The 20,272-nt window shown below is 56.5% G+C and overlaps 2 protein-coding genes across 15 annotated transcripts in view; one reads left to right on the forward strand and one right to left on the reverse strand.

Moving 5' to 3' along the window:
* BRSK2 (BR serine/threonine kinase 2) overlaps positions 1-2,966 on the forward strand; it is a 50,598-nt gene extending 47,632 nt beyond the window's left edge. For 5 of the 9 annotated variants that reach the window (XR_014067497.1, XM_081536587.1, XM_081536581.1 and 2 more), the window contains one exon: positions 1,543-2,966. Coding sequence is in view for 8 of the 9 variants with exons in the window: in XM_081536587.1 (XP_081392713.1) it covers positions 1,543-1,562 (20 nt within the window). In the remaining variant the exon portion in view is untranslated. Of the gene's footprint in view, positions 1-1,067; positions 1,292-1,542 lie in introns of those variants that run through there. The other 4 variants (XM_081536589.1, XM_081536588.1, XM_081536583.1 and 1 more) reach the window with 3 other exon arrangements.
* A 4,966-nt stretch (positions 2,967-7,932) lies between these two features.
* The window catches only part of MOB2 (MOB kinase activator 2), a 52,965-nt gene continuing 40,625 nt past the window's right edge, over positions 7,933-20,272 (reverse strand). For all 6 annotated transcript variants that reach the window (XM_081536594.1, XM_081536593.1, XM_081536592.1 and 3 more), the window contains 2 exons: positions 9,185-9,309; positions 7,933-8,781 (listed from right to left, as the gene is read on the reverse strand). In XM_081536594.1, the coding sequence (XP_081392720.1) occupies positions 8,489-8,781; positions 9,185-9,309 (418 nt within the window). In that variant the 3' untranslated portion in view covers positions 7,933-8,488. The remainder of the gene's footprint in view (positions 8,782-9,184; positions 9,310-20,272) is intronic.

Genomic DNA, 20,272 nt, shown 5'->3' on the forward strand with positions numbered 1-20,272 from the left:
CCTCACGCGCACCTGGGCCCCCCAGCCTGTCACCCCATCGCTCACCCCTGCAACCCCTGCAGCCTGCTACTGGCGGGTGCTGCTCCCCACCCACAGCTGTCCTGGGGCCCCCGTGTACCTGAGGGGCCCGGACACGCACACGGGGCTGCGCTGGCCCCCAGGCGCCCTGCTGTGCCCAGCCCCCAGCCTCTGCCACCAGCAGGCTCCCTTACTCACTCCCCAGAGTGGCTGCAGGCCCGGCCCAAGATCAGGGCAGGCCAGGAAGGGACTACAGGGCTCAGAGCAGGAAGGGGCGCCCCGGCCCCAAGGCCAGCAAGGCTCCCAGCTGCGGGCTCCGGCCCAAGGTCAGGGGGCCCCCAGTCCCTGGGCCACAGGCTGGGTCAGGCCCTCTGCCCGCCGGAGGGGGTGGGGCGGGGCTCCTGCTGCTCCGTCGTGGGAGCAGATGGGGGGGGGGGCCTGCCTGTTCTTGCCCGGTGGGGGCCCGGCTAAGGAGGAGGGGCTGAGGTGCCCTGCTGCTGCCCCGGGGCCAGGAGCACAGGGCCCCAGGTGGGCTGGGCCCCACGGCTGCCCCTTCCTCTTGCCCTCGGGACGTTCTCTCCGGGACCAGGGCCCCACTCTGGCTGCCTGCCCCAGCCCCCACCACACCCAAGCTCCATGCCTGTCCACCCATCCATCCGTCTGTCTGTCCGCTGCTGACCTCTGTGTCCACGCTGTGCCACCCGGGCTGGCCGGGGGCCGGGCTCCAGGCCTCCCGGGAGGAGTGTGATGGGTCCCACCCGGCCCTGGCCTTTCCGCCTCTGACTCCAGAGCTGGGCCGGCATGCCGCTGAAGACACAGGGTGATGGGAGGCCTGGTGGAGGAGGAGGGTCCCTGCCGGCCCGGGCCCCAGCCCAGCACCCAGAGGCCTCGAGCCCCCCGGCCGCCCGCCCCGCTTGCTGCCGCGGCCCCGCGCACCCGCGCAGACGCCCTCGGGGCCCCGGTTCATTCGTCTGTTGTTCTCTCTCTTCCCTCCCTCCCCCTTTTCTCTCTTTTCTTTTTTTCTTTTGTCTTCTGTTCTGTGCACCCAGGCAGCCCATTGAGTAACTTCTTTGACGTAATTAAACAACTTTTTTCAGACGAGAAGAATGGGCAGGCGGCCCAGGCCCCCAGCACGCCCGCCAAGCGGAGTGCCCACGGCCCACTCGGGGACTCCGCGGCCGCTGGCCCCGGCCCTGGAGGGGACGCCGAGTACCCAGCGGGCAAGGACGCGGCCAGGACGGGGCTGCCCGCCACCCGCCGGGAGCAGCCTTAGACAGACACATAGCCCCCTCCCCTCGCGCAGCCCCGACAGGCCCCCAGGCCGCCTCGCCGCCCGCCGGCCAGCCGCCCGCCGGGTGTGGACCCAGGGCCACGCCCGTCTGTCCGTCTAGACTGTCGTGAAGCCGGGGAGGAAAGGAAAGGGGGCCCCGGGGTTTGCAGCCCAGGCCGGGCCCGCTCTCTCTTTCTCTCGCTGTCTCTCTCTCTGCCTGTCTCTGACAACGCCACTCTCCACTCTGATACCAGGAATTATCCCGAAAAGTTAACATGTCACCTCCACGAGGCCGTCCTCCGTGCTCTGCGCCGGACTCCGGCTGACCGAAGGCAGCTGCCGCGGACCCGCCCTCTCCGCCCGCCGCCCGCTCGCCCGCCCGCCCGCGCGGCAGTTCTGCCCAGTTTCAGCTCCGCATGGCCATGGGGAGGAGGACCCGGGCCCCCCGACTGGACGCGCGCTGACCAGCGCCCTCGGCGGGTCCAGCCGGCCTCCGGGGCGGGCCCAAGGGGACGGGCGAAGCAGTCTTCTGGCCGGCGGCCCCGCCCTCTCCCCGGCGCGCCCCGCCCCTGCCGCTCCTCGTCCACGTCCACGCACCTCAGCGCCGCCCACCTGACCCGCCGCGTCCCACCCCCAGCTCCCTGGGGGCTGCAGGTGGAAAGAGACCCAGGGCCCAGCGTGCCCGCCCGCCCCGAGGCTGGCCGAGATCAGTATTATTTATTTGCTGTTTTAACTTATTGAGTTTCTTCTCTGTTCAGGGAAGGGGCAGCAGCAGCGCCGTCCTGCCGTCTGTCCGTTCGTCTGTCTGTGTGTGTGTGTCTTGGGCAGGGTGGGGTCTGGGCCAAGGTGCCCCGTGGACAGAGCCGTCGGGGTGCTGGGGGCAGCCGGCCGGTGCAGTGCCGGCAAGCTACTGTAAACTTTAAAGAATTCCTGCAAGATATTTTTATAAACTTTTTTTCTTGGTTGTTTTTGGAGAAGGGTGTTGGGGGGGCGGGCCGCGGGGCAGGGCTAGACTTGGAGTTCGGTTCTTTCTATACACACACATATAAATATATTTAGAGAATGGCGTGGTTCGCTCTGTCCCAGGTTCGTTCCCGAGGAGAGGAGACTCCATCCTGGGGGGCCTGGGCTGGGGCCCATCTTCGTTTTGTGTCCGAGTGTGGGGCCTGGGGAAGGCCCGAGTTGGCCCCCTACATGTAACACGCAAGATGGCAGGGCCATTGCAGGGGTTTTTTACTAAAACGACAAAAAGTTAAAAAAAAACAAAACAAAAGAACAACCAAGGACAAAGAGAAAGGCAGCGAGTCCCTGCACCCGGAGGGCCGCGGCGACAGGCGGGGCTGCATGCCGCGCCGCCACACCTCCGTCTCGCGTCCACCTGCCTGCTCGCCCGCCGTGGATAGATTTTAATGCTTCTGTTCCATTGACCCTGCCCCAGGCTGGGATCTCAATACATAACAAAAAACGAAACACCTATAACAGCGAAAGCCACGCGGTCCCCGTGGGCGGGGCTTCTCCAGAGACGAGGACCGGAAAGCAATATCTCTCGTTAGCCTTCCTCTTTTGTACTCGGACATACACAGACGTCACGGAAACGGACGAGCCCCACCCAGTGTACCCCCATCAAATAACTGTGAGCAACTTTAGTTCCGAACAATAAATTCCTTCCGTAAAGACACCCATGCCAGTCTCCGTGCGGGCGGGTGGGCAGGTGGGGACACGGGGTGCCCTGGGACCGAGCCAGCAGGTGTGATGGCGCAACGTCTGCCCGGCCAGCGAGGACCTGGGCCACGGTCCTGAGCAGGTGTCGCGTGGGCTGTGCCAGGTGGGGCGCGGACACCAGTAGGGCACTCTGCTGGGGACGGGCATCGGGCGAGCGTGCCCCCGCCTGGCCACTGTGGCTTTGCTGCCACCCCCCGAGACCACATCCCAGACCAGCACCCTGAGACTGCACCCCCAGACCAGCTCCCCCAGACCAGCACCCCAAGACCTCACCCGGGCCCTTCCAGGAGGATGATCTTCCTTTCCGCCCCTCCCTTCTGTGGGAGGAGGCAGAGGGGCGTGTGGCCCAGCCCTGGAGTGATGGGCGGAAGACACCACAACCCCCGGGGCGGGCAGGCCCCCCCCACTGCCGCTGCGATGCGGAGGACAGGCCCAGCCTCCTGAGGGCCCCAGGCCACCCAGCCCCACGTCTTGAGGGCCGCACCTGGGAATCACCACGTGGCCGTGAGGGGGGACGTGGAGCAGCCCCTGACGAGGGTCCCCAGCGGGGACCACGAGGCCCTCAGAGACCGCCTCCCCATGTGTGGAGGGGAGAATCTCTGCACCCAGCCATCCGCACCAGCTCAGTGCCACCGGCTTGGGGGCTGGGCGGCCGTCTCGCCCATGGTGGGGGCGGTAGCACCCCTGGCCCCCAGCCGCCCGATGCTGGCAGTAGCCTCCAGCTGCCCGACCAGCTGTTCCGAGATGCTGCCATCTGGCCCTGGGGTGGGCAGATCCGGCCTAGGGTACATGCGCTCCCCTCCCGGCCCTCGTGCCTGGAGCGCCAGGAGCGCATCGTGCTCCCCGGGCCTAACTCTGAGCTTGCGGGCTCTGCTGCAGTGGCGCGGGGCCCGGGCTCATGAAGGTCTGTGGCCGGGGGGTGACGCTGGAAGCTGCCCCACCTCTGCGGAGGCCGCACCCAGGGGGTGCTCAGGGCCCATGTCCCGCCGCGGTCCCTGCGCTGCGTGGCGTCCCGGTCACTTCAGCTTAAGAACCAGGTGGAGGGAGGGGGTTTGGTTGCTACATCCTGGCAGGGTGCGTGGCCGTCTGGCTCATGACCGGCCGCCAGAGAGGTTTTCTTGACCCCACGGTTCTGCATGTGCTTTACTGAAAGCAGCTGACACGCCACAGACCTCCTCAGCTCCCCCACTTGGCCCTCTTCAAGTCTGCGGTCTGGCGAGTCAGCCTCCACGGGCACGACTGGCATCCCCCAAAGAGGACCCCGCAGTCAACGCCAGCGACCCTCAGCCCCCGTGGGAGCCCAGCAGCGCACTCCCTCAGAGGGAGCGCCCCTTCCCCGCAGTCCCGCTTCTGACACCAAGCTCTCTCTCGGTTGTAAATAAAAGAAAACAAAGCAAGCTAAGCCAACAGCTGCTAGTGCTACTATTTACTCCTATAAATACATCAGTGTGTGCCAGGCAGATGCCTTCTGAGCACTTTGCACCGAGCACTATGTCTGTGGGGTAGAGACCTCAATGGGCACTTGCAGAGAACAAGAAGGATCAGAGGGTGACGTGGCAGGCCTGGCGACCCGCCAACCGGTATGGGTGGCGTCCCCGCAGGGTAACCCTGGGCGGGGGCGCTGGGTGCTGCTGGGGGCAGAGCCCGGGGCGAGCCGCCGCCCAACCCTCCCTCCGCCCTGCCCGGAGCCCACCTGGCCTGTCCATGCGCTCAGCTGACAGTGGCGCCCGAGCTGAGAGAGGCACGTCCCGGGGCTGGCAGGCCCCACTCCCACCGGCCGGCTTCCCGGAGGGTGCTGCAGGGCAGAGAGCTCGCCGCGGGAGGGGGCCTGGCCCGCCCCTCGTCCCCCGCGGCCACTGCCCACTCTTGCCTCACCCTCGGCCACCAGATCCAGTCCACACTTCCTCCCTCCTGGGCCCGCTCTCAGCCCCAGCAGCCCAGGCTCCCTGTGTGGCTTGGCAGGGGTGGAGGTGGCAGGGAGCAGAGACGGTGGCCAGGGCTGGGAGGAGAGAAGAGCGGTGTGAACGTCAAAGCCGGGGTGTCTGCGTAGGCGGAGGCCGCGGACACAGTCCCCCACCAAGGCGGGGAGCCAAGTGCCGGCCCCAGGGCTCAGGTGGGACTGCAGAGTCCGGGCTGCAGTCCCGCTTGTCCGCGGGGTCAGGCCCTGGGTGCAGTGCCTTCGTGGACCCTCTCGGGCCCTCGACCCTGTAAGACTTCCATGGCCCGTCTTACACACGGTGCTGGTATAATGTGTTATCAAAAACCTAGGGGCTTAAACCATACAAACGTGCCTTCTTAAGTTCTGGAGTTCAGGAATGGGGTCTCACTGAAATGGCCTCACCTCTGCAGGACCTAGGGGAAGATCCATTTCCTTCCTTAGCTTTTTTTTTTAGCGTTTGTTGGTTTACTCTTGGCTGTCCCCGGTCTCTGTCATTGGGGCAGGCTCTTTAGTTGAGGCATATGGACTCAGTCATCCCACAGCACGGGGGTTGACCAGGGATTGAACTACCCTGCGCTGAAAGCCGATCCTTAACCACTAAGCCACCAGGGAAGCCCCTTTGGTCAGCTTCTGGAGGCCCCCCGCGTTCCTGGAGCCAGGAGCACCAGGCCAGCCCTTCTTACGCTGCAGCTCCCTGGTTCTCCCTCCTCGGTCTGAAGGAGCCCTGTGACCACGCTCAGCCCAGTCTCCCCCCTCAAGTCCAGCTGGTGAGCAAGCTGAACTCCGTCTGCAGCTGTCTCCCCTCTACTGTGGAAGGTAACGGGCCAACAGGTTCCAGGCACGTGGGGCTGGACTCTTTTTGGGGGGAGAGTGTTACCCCGCCCACTGCAGACTGCTCTCTAGCAAGTTCCACATCCATCTCATGTGTAAAACACATCCCTTTCCTGAGATTTCCTGAAGTCTCCATCCACTACAGGGTCAAGTCAAACCCCAAATCTCACCTAAACCATCTGAACCAGGTAATAGCCAGACGCGGGATATGAACTGTCCTGGCACATATTGGGGAACTGTCCCTTTCCATATTAGGCCTTTGAAACTAGAAGTCATCTTCCAAAACACAGCAGTAGAACAGGTACAAGAGGGTGTCTCCATCCAAAAAGGGAGAAAATGAAGAAGGCGGATTTTGAAGCCCAGCGGGGCACACCCCACGAGGCAGGTGCCCAGCAAGGCCTGGGAGTTGCCCTCTGGGGCTGAAGGCTCCACCTCCAGGACTCTCTGTCCCCTTCAGCCCTTCATTTTAGAGAAAAGGAGCCAGTGTCCTCAGCCGAGGTTCCATCAGTCTGTGTCCTGCCCAGAGAGCTGTGAGTCCAACAGCCCCTCACTCGACCCTCTGCCCGCTTCAGTCCAAGCTGGCAGCGTTTCTGACAGAATGAAGTTCTCAAGAACCGTGGAGGTATCGTGGTATGTCGTGGGGGCTCACTCCCGAAGACAAAAGCTCCTTCAGATCCTCCCGAGATCCTTCCTGTTTCTGGCTTCTGCCGGGATGACTGACGTCTGTTCCAAGACTCCCTGACGGAATCGCTGCCCTGGTTCACGTTCTGAGTTATCAGCGAAAGGCTGCCCAGCAACCTGTGGCTTTTTCTCTAGGGCACATTTCCCGACAGGCAATCTCCTCTTTCCGGTGTCTTTTTGCCATCCAGCTGGGCTGAGAACTTCTTAGACCATCAAGGGTTTAGATCCCTTTTGTTACCAGTTCTTTCTCAATCTCTCAACGTGTATTTTACTATAAGCAGCAGAGAAAGCAGGCTGCACCTTTGACCCTTTGGCTGGAGTCTCCTCAGCTAAACATCCAAGCTGCCTGCTCACAAGCCTGCTGCACGGACATTTGGGGACCCAGCAGGCCGGCTCCCTTCCGCCCTCCCTCTGGCTTCCCCCAGAGGGTCCTCCCTGGGCGCCAGCGCAGCCATGGTCCAGTTTCCCTGCATCTTGAGGCCTCTACTTCAGAGATCCATACCCAGAAGAGGAGGGGGGCAGCCCATGTGGCCTATGGGCCAAGGGCTCACAGCGAGCCCGAAGGCAGAGGGGAGATGAGCAGGATGGGCAGGGTGGGTGGCCTGGGAGGGGCCGTGGCCTCCCAGAGGCGCAGAGCTCTTGCAGTGTGCGCGCAGACACAGGGTGGTCAGCCAGGAGCCCGTCCTTCCGGGAGGCGGAGGGAGTAGGTGGCCTCACTAGGCCTGGGGGCTGGTGACATGCTGGGGTGGCAGAGGAAGGGTCTGCCGGCCACGACTGAGATCGAAGTCATTTGAGTGTCAGGAGGGCAGGAAATTCAGGACCCAGCAGGGCACGGGCTGGTGGGGAGGGTGCAGGAGCCCCGGCAGCTCGGAGTCAAGACCAGTGCCCAGGGTCCTGTCACTACCACTCAGGGTTGGCGGGGAGGCGGGGTGGGGCGTGTGACAGGCATCAACACCCGGGGAAGGCACAGGGCCCTGCGGGAGCGCTGCGTCTCTGCCCATGGGGGCTGGACCAGCTCCAGGGCTGTTCACATCACCCCCGCCTAGCTAATCGTACACCCACCCAAGCGATGCTGCCCGGTCCAGAAGTGGCCCCTGCAGCGGAACCTCTGTTACTTGGCCAGGACACCCACCTCTGGTGGACTGCGGCCCCCACTCCAGGGCCCCTACTGCCAGTGTGGAGAAGGCGCACCACAGGGAGACGGAGGGTCCACAACCCCTGGAGGCTTGACCCACGGAACACAGCCCTGCCCCTAGCTCCTGGCAACCCGTGGACACGTGCAGCAGGGAAGTCCAGGGTGAGCTCTGGCAGGAAGGCAGCACCTGCTCTCTGCCAGCACAGCTGTGGTCAGTGAGGGCTCCGTGGGTTGGCCTGCAAGGGAGGGAGCTGCCCCAGGCCATGTGAGGAGCCCCGCGCATGGCCAGGCTGCCAGAGCACCGAGCACCCAGATGCTGAGGACAAACACAAGAGCTGACCTGAGAGAAGTCTCTTTATTACACCCGCACAGGGAAGCCAGGCTCTCCTGCCCCCGGCCCGGCTCCGCACAGGCTGCCCCCGGGCACCGCAGCCCGGAGCCTGGCCGGCCCCGGGCCCCTCCTGGGCAGTGAGGGCAGCGGAGGGAGACACTGCAGCTCGCGGAGCTCCAGACACCCGGCCTCCCTGCCCCTCCAGCTGGCCCTGAGCCAGAGTCCAGATCGGGCGGAGAGAGGAGAAAGCCGGGCCGGGGTCCTCTAAAAGCCACTCCAGCCCGAGCCAAGACCAGAGGCGGAGGAAGCGAAGCCTGCGGCCCCCGTCTCGGGGTAGGGCCCCCGCCCTGCTGCGTGTCTCCCCGGAGGCCAAGGCCGAGCCGGGGGCGAAGCGGGCGCGGAAGACCCGGAGGAGCAGACCCTCGAGGGAGACTTGGACGGGCGGCCGCGGAGGCGTCTGCCACGGACGAGCGGAGTCCAAGGTTCTCGGGGCCGACAGCAGAGTCCGGGCGCCCACAGTCCATGCGCGGACAGACACGGACGCGCGCGGCGCCGCCGGGCTCACCTCTCCTTGACGTGGTTCTGTGCGCCTGCCGCCCCGCCCGGCCCGTCCCCGCCGCCCCCGCCGCACAGCGCCTCCGTCAGGTCGTCCATGACCGCCGTCTCTTTGGGGTCAAGCAGGTTGAACTCGCGGGCGAAGAGGATGAAGTGCACGTAGAGCGTGTTCAAGTGTCCGTGCAGCTCGAGCGCCAGGGTCTCCTTGAAGTGCGCCGAGTAGATGTGTGCCAGCACGTGGAACAGGTACTTGCAGATCTTCTTCACCAGGGCCTCGAAGGAGCTGGGGAACTCGCGGCCTGCGGGATGGCCGCGTCACCACCCCGGCCCCGGGGGAGGAAGGCCGTGGCGCTGTCCCCAGGCCCGGACCGGGGGTCCGCCCCCCTCCCCCCGCTGCAGGCCTCCCTGCGCGCTCGCCTGCAGCGCCCAAGTGACTGGGCGCCGCGCGGGGTCCCGATGGTGGGTGCTCTCCCCGCTGGGCCGGGCGCCTCTGGGACCAGGGGCCCGCGACCCGGCCAAAGCCGGCCCAGTGCCCAGGGCTCTCGGTGCCCTGGACGCAGAGGAGGGGCCTGGGCCTCCCGTACCTCCCTCCAGTCAGGTGCTGCCTCGGCGGCTCAGGGTGGGTCTGGGCTCCTCCGGCGCAGAGCCTGGAGTGGGCGGGGTCGTGGGCGGGGCGGGGCGGGGCGGGGCGGGGCCACGCACCGTATTTCGTGGGAAACACGTCCTCGTCGGTCACCAGCTTCTGCACGGAGCTCATGACGAAGTCCACGTACTGGGGGGCCGTGCATTTCACCTTCTTGCCCCGCTCGTCGTACCAGTAGTACTGTCTGTGGGGACAGGCGCGCAGTGACGGGCGGCCGGGACCGCTGCCCGTGCTCACGCTTTGCTCTACCCGGGACCTCCCTCTGTGTTAACGGTGACAGACAGCTTTCCCAGCTTCCCTGGAGGCCCTGCCTTGACTTGCCAGGATCTGGGGCTTCCCTGGTAGCTCAGATGGTAAAGAATCTGCCTGCAGTGCGGAAGATCTGGGTTCGATCCCGGGGTCGGGAAGATTCCCTGGAGAAGGGGCTGGCACCCCACTCTTGCCTGGAGAATCCCACGGACAGAGGAGCCTGGTGGACTATAGGCCACGGGTCGCAAAGAGTCGAACACGACTGAGCGACCAACACTTTCATTTTTCCCATAGGAGGCTTCCTGCTGCCCCCAGTATGGGCCAAACCTGTGCCCTGGGCCGGGTGGGGTGAGGGGGCTTCTGTACACAGAAACTCGGTCCCTGGGTACCTCACAGACTTCCCCGGCAGGTGGGGGTGGGGTGGGCAGTCCTCAGGTGGGAGCGGGTCAGAGCGTTGGGAGATGGGGCTCCCAGCTTTTCTCTCACTGCGTAAGCCCAGCCCTGAAACCAGGCACATCTCTAGTTCATGTAACACTGCTGTCCTCCAGACATGGGCCCCCACACCCGCCATGTCCCACTCTCCCCACCCCGCCCCAGCGTGGGCTCCAGTCTTCCCAGCAGGGGGCCCTGTACCTGCAGGCGGGCTGCCCAAGGGCTGCACGGAGGGGGGAACTGCAGGCTGCCTGGGTCAGTGAGCGATGCCCAGGGCACCCGCTTCTACGGCCGAAGCGCCAACGCTGCCCCAGCAGACGGCAGGGCTGCACACAGACCTCCGCCAGCATCCCGCCCCCATCTTGCTGTCTTTGCTTGGCTTCCGAACTGACAGGTTTCCTGACACCATCCCCCTTTATCGCAGGCCAGGAGCCCAGGCTGGCCCTGAGCACCCTGCCCTGATCCTGAGCTCACTAAGCACCCCTGGGTGACAGCCAAGGCCCCCCCGCCCCCGCTTCCCAGCACCTGGCCAGACCTGCTGTCAGGACAGCAGGCTCTCCATCTCTCATGGCCGAAAGAAAGGACACAGCCCTGCTGCCCAGCCCTCCTCCTCCAGCAGGGACCGGGGCTCTTCTCCACCCCCCTCGCCTGTGAGTTCACCTGTGCCCTGGTCGGGCTGGGGTCAGGCTGCAACACGGGAACAGAACAGGCAGGCCACCAGGAAAAAGGCCACCCCTCTGTGGACAAGGGAACACAGCCCTGACTGCCCCTGGGTACCAGGCCCCGGCTTCCCGACGTAGAAGGCAGACGGCACCTGCCAGCCACTCACACCTTGGCGAGGCCTCCCTGCCACGCCTGTGCCCAGGCTGCCCCAGCACTGGGGCCCTGCAGAGCCCAGCACCCGCACGCCCCACAAGGCCCCGGAACGGGTCAGACAAAGCCCTGAGCAGCTTGCCGAGCTCCCCACGGGCCCCCAGGAAGCAGACACCCAGCAAGGATCCAGAGTCTTCCCCACCACAGGGTGGCCCTGCTGACTGTCCGTCCCCTGCCCGGGCCCCTGTGCCATCTGAGGACGCGCTGAGAGAAGACAGATGACTCATCCCTCCCCTCACAGCGGCCCCGGGGGTTCCGGGGCCAGTGCAGGGAGGGGGGCAGCACCACCCCAGCGATTCCCCACCCCTGCTTGATGCTGACGCCCCTGGCCACCAGTGCCACAGTCAGAAAAACCACTGCAGCTTGAAGCCAGGAGAGCTTTCCACGGTCAGACCTGGAGAGAGCAGCTCCTCAGGGGCCCTGCTGCGGTCGCCCGCCTCCGTGACAGCTGGGGTCCTCTGCTCTGAGCATTCCTCCGCTTCGTTCTCGTTTTGTTTTTGCACTGTCTCACAGGAAAGCTGACTGGTTGTGGCGTGCAGCCTGACGGGTTTTAACCCCTACAGAGGACACGTGACGGGCACAGCCCCCACCCTGGCCCCTGGCCTGCTGGTCAGCCCCCCGCACATGAGTGGTGTGTCCTCGGGAACTCCAGGTGACGTCCGGAGCCGTGCTCTGCCATCCACGCTTTCTTGTCACTGAGATGGACTCCTGTGTGGGTGCACTAGTCCATCTGGTCACCTGCTGCAAGACACCTGGGTGGCTGGCAGTTTGGGGCGATTATGGGTCGGGCTGCTCAAACCCTCCTGGGCAGGGGTCTGCATGAGCTCCAGTTCCCGTTTCTGTCGGGTGGATGCTCGGGAGCAGGACAGCCGGGTCCACAGTAGGGACGCCAAGATGTCCCCGGAATGGCCGCCCCAAGGGCACCCCCTCCATCCTCGCTGGCACGTGGTGAGGAGGTTACAGACGCTCCCACAGCCGAGTCTGAATTCGTGTTCTCCACCTGCCCGTGGGAGCACGGGGTCCTCCCCCGTGAGCCGTCTGAGTCCTGTGCCCAGTTATAACCAGATTTCTCACCGTGAGCTGGGAGGGTTCTTCTTCCCTTCCGGGCACTAGACCTTTCTTGGATATGGGATTAGTCTGTAGTTTGTCTTTCCTTTCTCTCAACAGTGTCTTTCTCAGAACAAAAGTTCTAAATTTTGATGAAGTCTACTTTACTGATTCTCCATCAATGGACGGTATCTTGGGTCATGACCAAGAACTCTTCGCCTAATGCTACATCATGAAGGTTTCTCTTCATAAAACTTTCTTCTGAAAGTTTCATGGTTTATATTTAGATTTAGCATTCCCTTCAAGTCAACTCTGGCAGAAGGAGACATTTGGATGACCAGTTTCTCTAACAGCTTTAGTTGAAAAGACTACCCTTTCATCGCTGAATTCCTCTGCATCGCGGTCAGTCGCCAAGGGGCCGCGTTTGTGGGCTGCAGCTCTGGGCTCGGCTCTGTTGCACTGACCTCTGCGTCTCTTCCCTCGCCGGCCCCCCGGCCTTGATTGCCGGTTTTATAGTAACTCTTAGCACAGCACAGCTGCGACTCTACCGATTCGACTGTCCCTTTTCAGAACCACTGTAGCTGTTCTAGGGATTCTGCTCCTCCATGTATATTCTATAGTCAGCTTATTCACAGATAAACACTCTCCTGGGAGCTGGACTGAAGCCGCACTAAACGCATCCACGCTTCCGTGTGCTGTCTTCCCACCCATGAGCACCGTGCGGCTATCTACGGTGGTCCTCTCCTCCCCGGCGGTGGTCTTCTCTGGGTTCATTCATCAGCATTTTGTAGTTTCCAGCACATACATGTTTCCTTAAGTCTACATCTAAGTATTTCACTGTTTCTGGAGCTACTGTAAATGATATAACTTAATCAATTTTGTGTTCCAGTTGTACACTGCTAGTATATAAACTGTGATTAATTTTTGTGTGTGTTGAGCTTGCTAAAAGTATTGATTCAACTTTTTGCTAGAGCTCTTGAGCTTTTCTACATAGACAATCATGCTTTATGCAAATACAGTTTTATTTTTTTCTCCAATTTAAATGACTTTTATTCTTTTCTTGCCTTACTGCATTACCTATCTTGGGTCAATTGTGACATTTTGTGCTTTCCAAGGAACTAGTTCATTTAATCTAAACTGTTAAATTTACGTATGCAGAGATTTTTCTGATGCTTCCTTACTATCCTCTTGATTTCTGCTGGGTTTATAGTTATTTGCTTGTTTATTCCTTATATGGGTAACCTGTATCTTTTCTCTTTTTACCTTTGTTAGTTTTACTAAAGGTTTCTCAGTTTTACTTCTTTTTTCAAGGAATCAGCTTCTGCTTTCATTAATTTTCCCTATTGTTTTCAGAAATCCATGTCAGTGATTTCTGTTCATATCATTTCTTTTCTTCTGCTCAAGTTAGGGTTTTGTTTTGTTTTTTGCTTTTTTTTTTCCTGGGATTCCCCAGTGGCTCAGTGGTAAAGAACCTGCAATGCAGGTTCAATCCCTGGATCAGGAAGAGCCCCTGGAGGAGGGCATGGCAACCCACTCCAGTATTCTTGCTGGGAAAAATCCCATGGACAGAGCCTGGCAAGGTATAGCTGCAAAGAGTTGGACATGACAGCACACACACATACATGCACGCATACACACGCTTCTCTTTTTCCAGTTTCTTAATATGGAAGCTTAGGTTGATTGAGATCTTTCTTCTTCTAAAGTAAGCATTTAATCCTCTAAACGTTCCTCTAAACCTTGCTTTAGCTGCATCTCAAATGCAGTTCAAATATGCTGCATTTTCATTTCAGTTTATAACATTTTCTAATTTCCCTGGAGACTTCCTCTCTGTCCCATGGATTATTTGAAAGTGTGTTAATTTCTTGGGATGTCCCTGGCATTCCGGTGATTAAGACTCTGTGTGCCCAACGGAGGAGGCACAGTCGATGTTCCTTGATCAGGGAACTAGGAGTCGGCATGCCACACAGTGTGGCAAGAGACAAAAGTACGCTGACTTCTAAACGTTTGGAGATTTTTCTGTTACTGGCTTCAAACATAACTAATTGTGGTTGGATAACTTCTTCTGCACCTCTGATTAGTTTGCTAAGGTCTGTTCTGTGACCCAGGACGTGACCTCCTGAGGTGAATAATCCCAGTGCACCTGAACGGAATGTGGATTTTGCTGCTGAGGGTGGAGTAAACGTCAATTCAGTCCAGTTGGCTGATGGTGCTATTTAGTTCCAGATTCTTGCTGGCTTTCCATCCACTAGTCTATACATTACCAAGAGAGGAATGCTGAAATCTCCAACCACAGTATTTGTCCTTTCGGTTCTGTCCGTCTGCTTTGTGGCACAGACACGGTCAAGGTCAGCACTTCGTGACCTGACGTCTGCTTTGTCTGCTATTAGCACAGCCACTTTAGTTCTCTTCTGACTTATGTTTCGTTGGCATCTCTTTTTCCATTATTTCACTTTCAATCTGCCAATGTCACTGCATTTAAAGTGAGTTTCTCGTGTACCCTGTACAGCTGGCTCATTGTAAACACCCAGACTCACGGTCTCTGTCTTGTCACCAGCGCGTTTACACCACTGACATTCACTGTAATGACGGATCTGTCTGAATTTCTTAAGTCCACAATCGTTCACTATTTGTTCCCTTTGATTTTCACTCCTTATACTTCCCACCTTCTTCTGCACTCCCTATTTCCTTTTACCTATTATGATTTATGTCCCTTATGCAACTTTTTTAGAGGTTGCTCAAAGGATTACAAAGCACATCCTGACCTTCCCACCCTGTACCTGGAGCCCAGGACCTCTTCCACATCTGCAGTCAGAAAGCTGACCAGCACACAGGGCTCTCTGCCCACCCCCAGGCCGCCACTGTCTCAGAAACACACTGGAGACCTGTCAGACAGTTATGCCTTTGCTCACCTACCAGACACGTTTCAAAGAGCTGAAGAGAAGAGCCGGTCGTCACGTCTCCCCGTGTCCTCTGCCCCACGGTCCCTCCTGGCACCGCTTCCTTCACGGCACTGCAAGTGAACTCTCTAAGTCTCCCTTCAGCTGACAGCTGTCTCGATCCTCCCTTCATCCTTGAAGGACATTATGCGGAACCCCCGGGACACTGCTGTTTCCATTCAGCACCCTAATAATGTTGTGGGGCCTCCCCCGGCCCCCAGAGGTGTAAGGATGGCCACAGCCACCCCACCACATCCCTGCAGGGGCGAAGCTGCTGGCTCTGCAGGCTGTCACCCTGGGTTCTCTTCAGCAGTTTGATGATGTGCCCGTGGTGGATTCACTGAGTTTATCCTATTTTGAATTCATTAGGCTTCCTGAATCTGTAGCTGTGTGTCTTGGCCGAATCTGTAAGTTTTCAGCTGTTAGGTCTTCAAATGTGTTTCGTGCACAGGCCTTCCTCCTCTTCCTTTGGGACTCCAAACTCCCTTTGGTTTCGGTCCTTCAGGCATCAGCAGGGTGGACAAGGGTGTCCAGCCTGGGCCGCAGCCCCACTCTGGGCCCTGGGTGGACCAGATGGCCCTGTGACAGACCGCACACAACTCTGTGGACCTCTGACAAACCTCCCGTTTTCTTTTAAACTAACTCATGTTGTTTCCATTCCTTGATCTTGAACGATTCCTAGAAAGGCATTAGCTCCTTGGAAGAAAAAATATGACAAACCTAGACAGCATATCAGCCTTGTCTAACTCAATGAAACTATGAGCCATGCCACGTAGGGCAACCCAAGGTGAACGGGTCATGGTGGAGAGTTCTGACAAAACATGGTCCACTGGAGAAGGGATTGGCAAACCACTTCAGTATTCTTGCCTTGAGAACCCCGTGAACAGTATGAAAAGACAAAAAGATACGATACAGAAAGATGAACTCTCCAGGTCGGTAGGTGCCTAATATGCTACTGGAGAAGAGTGGAGAAATAACTCTGGAAACAATGAAGAGATGGAACAAAAGTGAAAACAATACCCAGATGTGGATGTGACTGGTGATAGAAGCAAGGTTCGATGCTAGAAAGAACAATACTGCATAGGAACCTGGAATGTTAGGTCCATGAATCAAGGTAAATTGGAAGTGGTCAAACAGGAGACGGCAAGAGTGAACATCGACATTTTACGAATCAGTGAACTAAAATGGACTGGAATGGTAGAATTTAATTCAGATGACCATTATATCTACTACTGTGAGCAAGAATCCCTTAGAAGAAATGGAGTAGCCTTCATAGTCAACAAAAGAGTCCAAAATGAAGTACTTGGGTGCAATCTCAAAAACAACAGAATGATGGCAAACCATTCAATATCACAGTAATCCAAGTCTATGCCTCAACCAGCAATGCTGAAGAAGCTGAAGTTGAACAGTTCTATGAAGACCTACAAGACCTTCCAGAACTAACACCAAAAAAAGATGTCCTTTTCATCATAGGGGACTGGAATGCAAAAATAGGAAGTCAAGAGATACCTGGAGTAACAGCCAAATTTGGCCTTGGAGTACAAAAAGAAGCAGGGCAAAGGCTAACAGAATTTTGCCAAGAGAACGTACTGGTCATAGCGAACACCCTCTTCCGACAACACAAGAGACCAGTCTACACATGGACATCACCAGACGGTCAACACTGAAATCGGATTGATTATATTCTTTGCAACCAAAGATGGAGATGCTCTATACAGTCAGCAAAAACAAGACTAGGAGCTGACTGTGCCTCAGATCATGAACTCCTTATTGCAAAATTCATACTTAAACTGAAGAAAGTAGTGAACTACCACTAGACCATTCAGGTATGACCTAAATCAAATCCCTTACAATTACACAGTGGAAGTGACGAATAGATTCAAGGGATTAGATCTGATAGACAGAGTGCCTGAAAAACTATGGATGGAGGTTCGTGACAGGAGGCAGTGATCAAGACCATCCCCAAGAAGTTCAGTTCAGTTCAGTCCCTCAGTCGTGTCTGACTTTGAGACCCCGTGGACTGCAGCACACCAGGCCTCACTGTCCATCACCAACTCCTGGAGTCTACTCAAACTCATGTCCATCGAGTGTGTGATGCCATCCAACCACCTCGTACTCTGTCGTCCCCTTCTCCTTCCACCTTCAATCTTTCCCAGCAGCAGGGTCTTTTCCAACGAGTCAGTTCTTCCAATCAGGTGGCCACAGTATTGGAGCTTCAGCTTCAGCATCAGTCCTACCAATGAATATTCAGGACTGATCTTCTTTAGGATGGACTGGTTTGATCTCCTTGAAGTCCAAGGGACTCTCAAGAGTCTTCTCCAACACCACAGTTCAAAAGCATCAATTCTTCGACGCTCAGCTTTCTTTATGGTTCAACTCTCACATCCATACATGACCACTGGAAAAACCACAGCCTTGACTCGATGGACCTCTGTCAGCAAAGTAATGTCTCTTCTTTTTAATATGTTGTCTAGGCTGGTCTAGGTTTTCTTTCAAGGAGCAAGCATCTTTTCATTTCATGGCTGCAGTCACCATCTGCTGTGATTTTGGAGCCCAAGAAAATAGTCTGTCACTGTTTCCATTGTTTCTCCATCTATTTGTCATGAAGTGATGGGACCAGATGCCATGATCTTAGTTTTTTGAATGTTGAGTTTTAAGCTAGCTTTTTCACTCTCCTCTTTCACTTTCATCAAGAGGCTCTTTAGTTCCTCTTCACTTTCTGCCATGAGGGTGGTGTCATCTGCATATCTGAGGTTACTGATATTTCTCCCAGCAATCTTGATTCCAGCTTGTGCTTCATCCAGCCCAGCGTTTCGCACGATGTACTCTGCATATAAGTTAAATAAGCAGGGTGACAATATACAGCCTTGATGTACTCCTTTCCCAATTTTGAACCAGTCTGTTGTTCCATGTCCAGTTCTAACTGTTGCTTCTCGACCAGCATATAGATTTCTCAGGAGGCAAGTAAGGTGGTCTGGTATTCCCATCTCTTTCAGAATTTTCCACAGTTTGTTGTGATCCACACAGTTAAAGTCTGTGGCGCAATCAATAAAGCAGAAGTAGATGTTTCTCTCGGAGAAGGCAATGGCACCCCACTCCAGTATTCTTGCCTGGAAAATCCCATGGATGAAGGAGCCTGGTGGGCTACAGTCTATGGGGTCGCTAGGAGTCGGACACGACTGAGCGATTTCACTTTCACTTTTCCCTTTCATGCACTGGAGAAGGAAATGGCAACCCACTCCAGTATTCTTGCCTGGAGAATCCCGGGGACGGCGCAGCCTTGTGGGCTGCCGTCTATGGGGTCGCACCGAGTCGGACATGACTGAAGCGACTTAGCAGCAGCAGCAGCAGATGTTTCTCTGGAACTCTCTTGCTTTTTCTATGATCCCCAAGAAAAAGAAATGCAAAAAGGCAAAATGTCTGTCTGAGGAGGCCTTACAGAGAGCTGAGAAAAGAAGAGAAGTGAAAGGCAAAGGAGAAAAGGAAAGATAAATCCAGAGTTCCAAAGAATAGCAAGGAGAGATAAGAAAGTCTTCTTCACTGATCAGTGCAAAGAAATAGAGGAAAACAATAGAATGGGCAAGACTAAGAGATCTCTTCAAGAAAATTAGAGATATCAAGGGAACATTTCATGCAAAGACGGGCACAATAAAGGACAGAAAAGGTATGGACCTAACAGAAGCAGAAGATATTAAGAATAGGTGGCAAGAATACACAGAAGAACCATATAAAAGAGATCTTAATGACCCAGATAATCACGATGGTGTGACCACTCACCTAGAGCCAGACATCCTGCAGTGTGAAGTCAAGTGGGCCTTAGGAAGCATCACTACAAACAAAGCTAGTGGAGGTGATGGAATTCCAGCTGAACTACTTCAAGTCCTGAAAAATGATGCTATTAAAGTGCTGCACTCAATATGCCAGCAAATTTGGAAAACTCAGCAGTGGCCACAGGACTGTAAAAGATCAATTTTCATTCCAATTCCAAAGAAAGGCAATGCCAAAGAATGCTCAAACTACTGCACAATTGCACTCATCTCACATGCTAGCAAAGTAATGCTCAAAATTCTCCAAGCCAGGCTTCAACAGTACATGAACCAAGAACTTCCAGATGTTCAAACTGGATTTAGAAAAGGCAGAAGAACCAGAGTTCAAATTGCCAACATCCATTGAATCATTGAAAAAGAAGAGAATTCCAGAAAAACATCTACTTCTGCTTCACTGACTACGCCAAAGCCTTTGACTGTGTGGATCACAGCAAACTGTGGAAAATTCTGAAAGAGACAGGAATACCAGACCACCTGAGCTGCCTCCTGAGAAATCTGTATCCAAGCCAAGAAGCAACAGTTAGAACTGGACATGGAACAATGGACTGGTTCAAAATTGGGAAAGGATTACGTCAAGGATGTATATTGTTACTCTGCTTATTTAACTTGTATGCAGAGTACATTGTGCAAAATGCCAGGCTGGATGAAGCACAAGCTGGAATCACAATTGCAGGGAGAAATATGAATAAGCTCAGATATGCAGATGACACCACCCTTACAGCAGAAAGGGAAGAGGAACTGAAGAGCCTCTTGATGAAAGTGAAAGAGAAGAGTCAACAACTTGGCTTAAAACTCAACATTCAAAAAACTAAGATCATGGCATCTGGTCCTATCACTTCATGTCAAATAGATGGGGAAACAATGGAAACAGCGACAAATTTCATTTTCTTGGGCTCCAAAATCACTGAAGATGGTGACTGCAGCCATGAAATGAAAAGACGCTTACTCCTTGAAAGAAGAGCTATGACCAAACTAGACAGCATATTAAAAAGCAGAGCCATTACTTTGCTGACAAAGGTCCATCGAGTCAAAGGTACGGTTTTTCAAGTAGTCCTGTATGGATGTGAGAATTGAACCATAAAGAAAGCTGAGCATTGAAGAATTGATGCTTTTGAATTGTGGTGTTGGAGAAGACTCTTGAGAGTCCCTTGGATTGCAAGGAGATCCAAGTAGTCTATCCTAAAGGAAATCAGTCATGAATATTCAATGGAAGGACTGATACTGAAGCTGAAGCTCCAATACCTCCCTGATGCGAAGAACTGACTCATTGGAAAATATGCTGATGCTGGGAAAGATTGAAGGCAGGAGGAGAAGGGGGGTGACAGAGAATGAGATGGTTGGATGGCATCACCGACTCAATCGTCATGAGTCTGAGCAAGTTCCAGGAGATGGTGAAGGACAGGGGAGCCTGGAGTGCTGCAGTCCATGGGGTCACAAAGAGTTGGGCATTACTGAATCAATGAACCATAATCATTCATATAAACCTACAAAAGCCCTATAAAGCAGGTTACAGGTAGGAAGAATAAACAGCAGAATTCCCAAGATCTCCAGATCTCCAAGTTTGACGTGGCAGAGCCAACATCTAGACACAGGTCTGCCTGGCACCAAACCCTGTGCTCCTTCAAGGAGCCTCTTCTCAAGCACACTGGTGCCTGAAGTGTACCTGGCAGTGCATCAGAAGGGCCCTGGCTTCCCCATCTGCCAGCCTGCAGGCCCTCCTGACACTGCCTGGCTGGGCCCCCCCAACCCAGAGCATGCCGCAGGCAGGACGGTGTAGCGCTGC

Source organism: Giraffa tippelskirchi, chromosome 10 (genome assembly GCF_054371585.1).
Source record: "Giraffa tippelskirchi isolate mGirTip1 chromosome 10, T2T-mGirTip1v1.2.pri, whole genome shotgun sequence".
Taxonomy (NCBI): domain Eukaryota; kingdom Metazoa; phylum Chordata; class Mammalia; order Artiodactyla; family Giraffidae; genus Giraffa; species Giraffa tippelskirchi.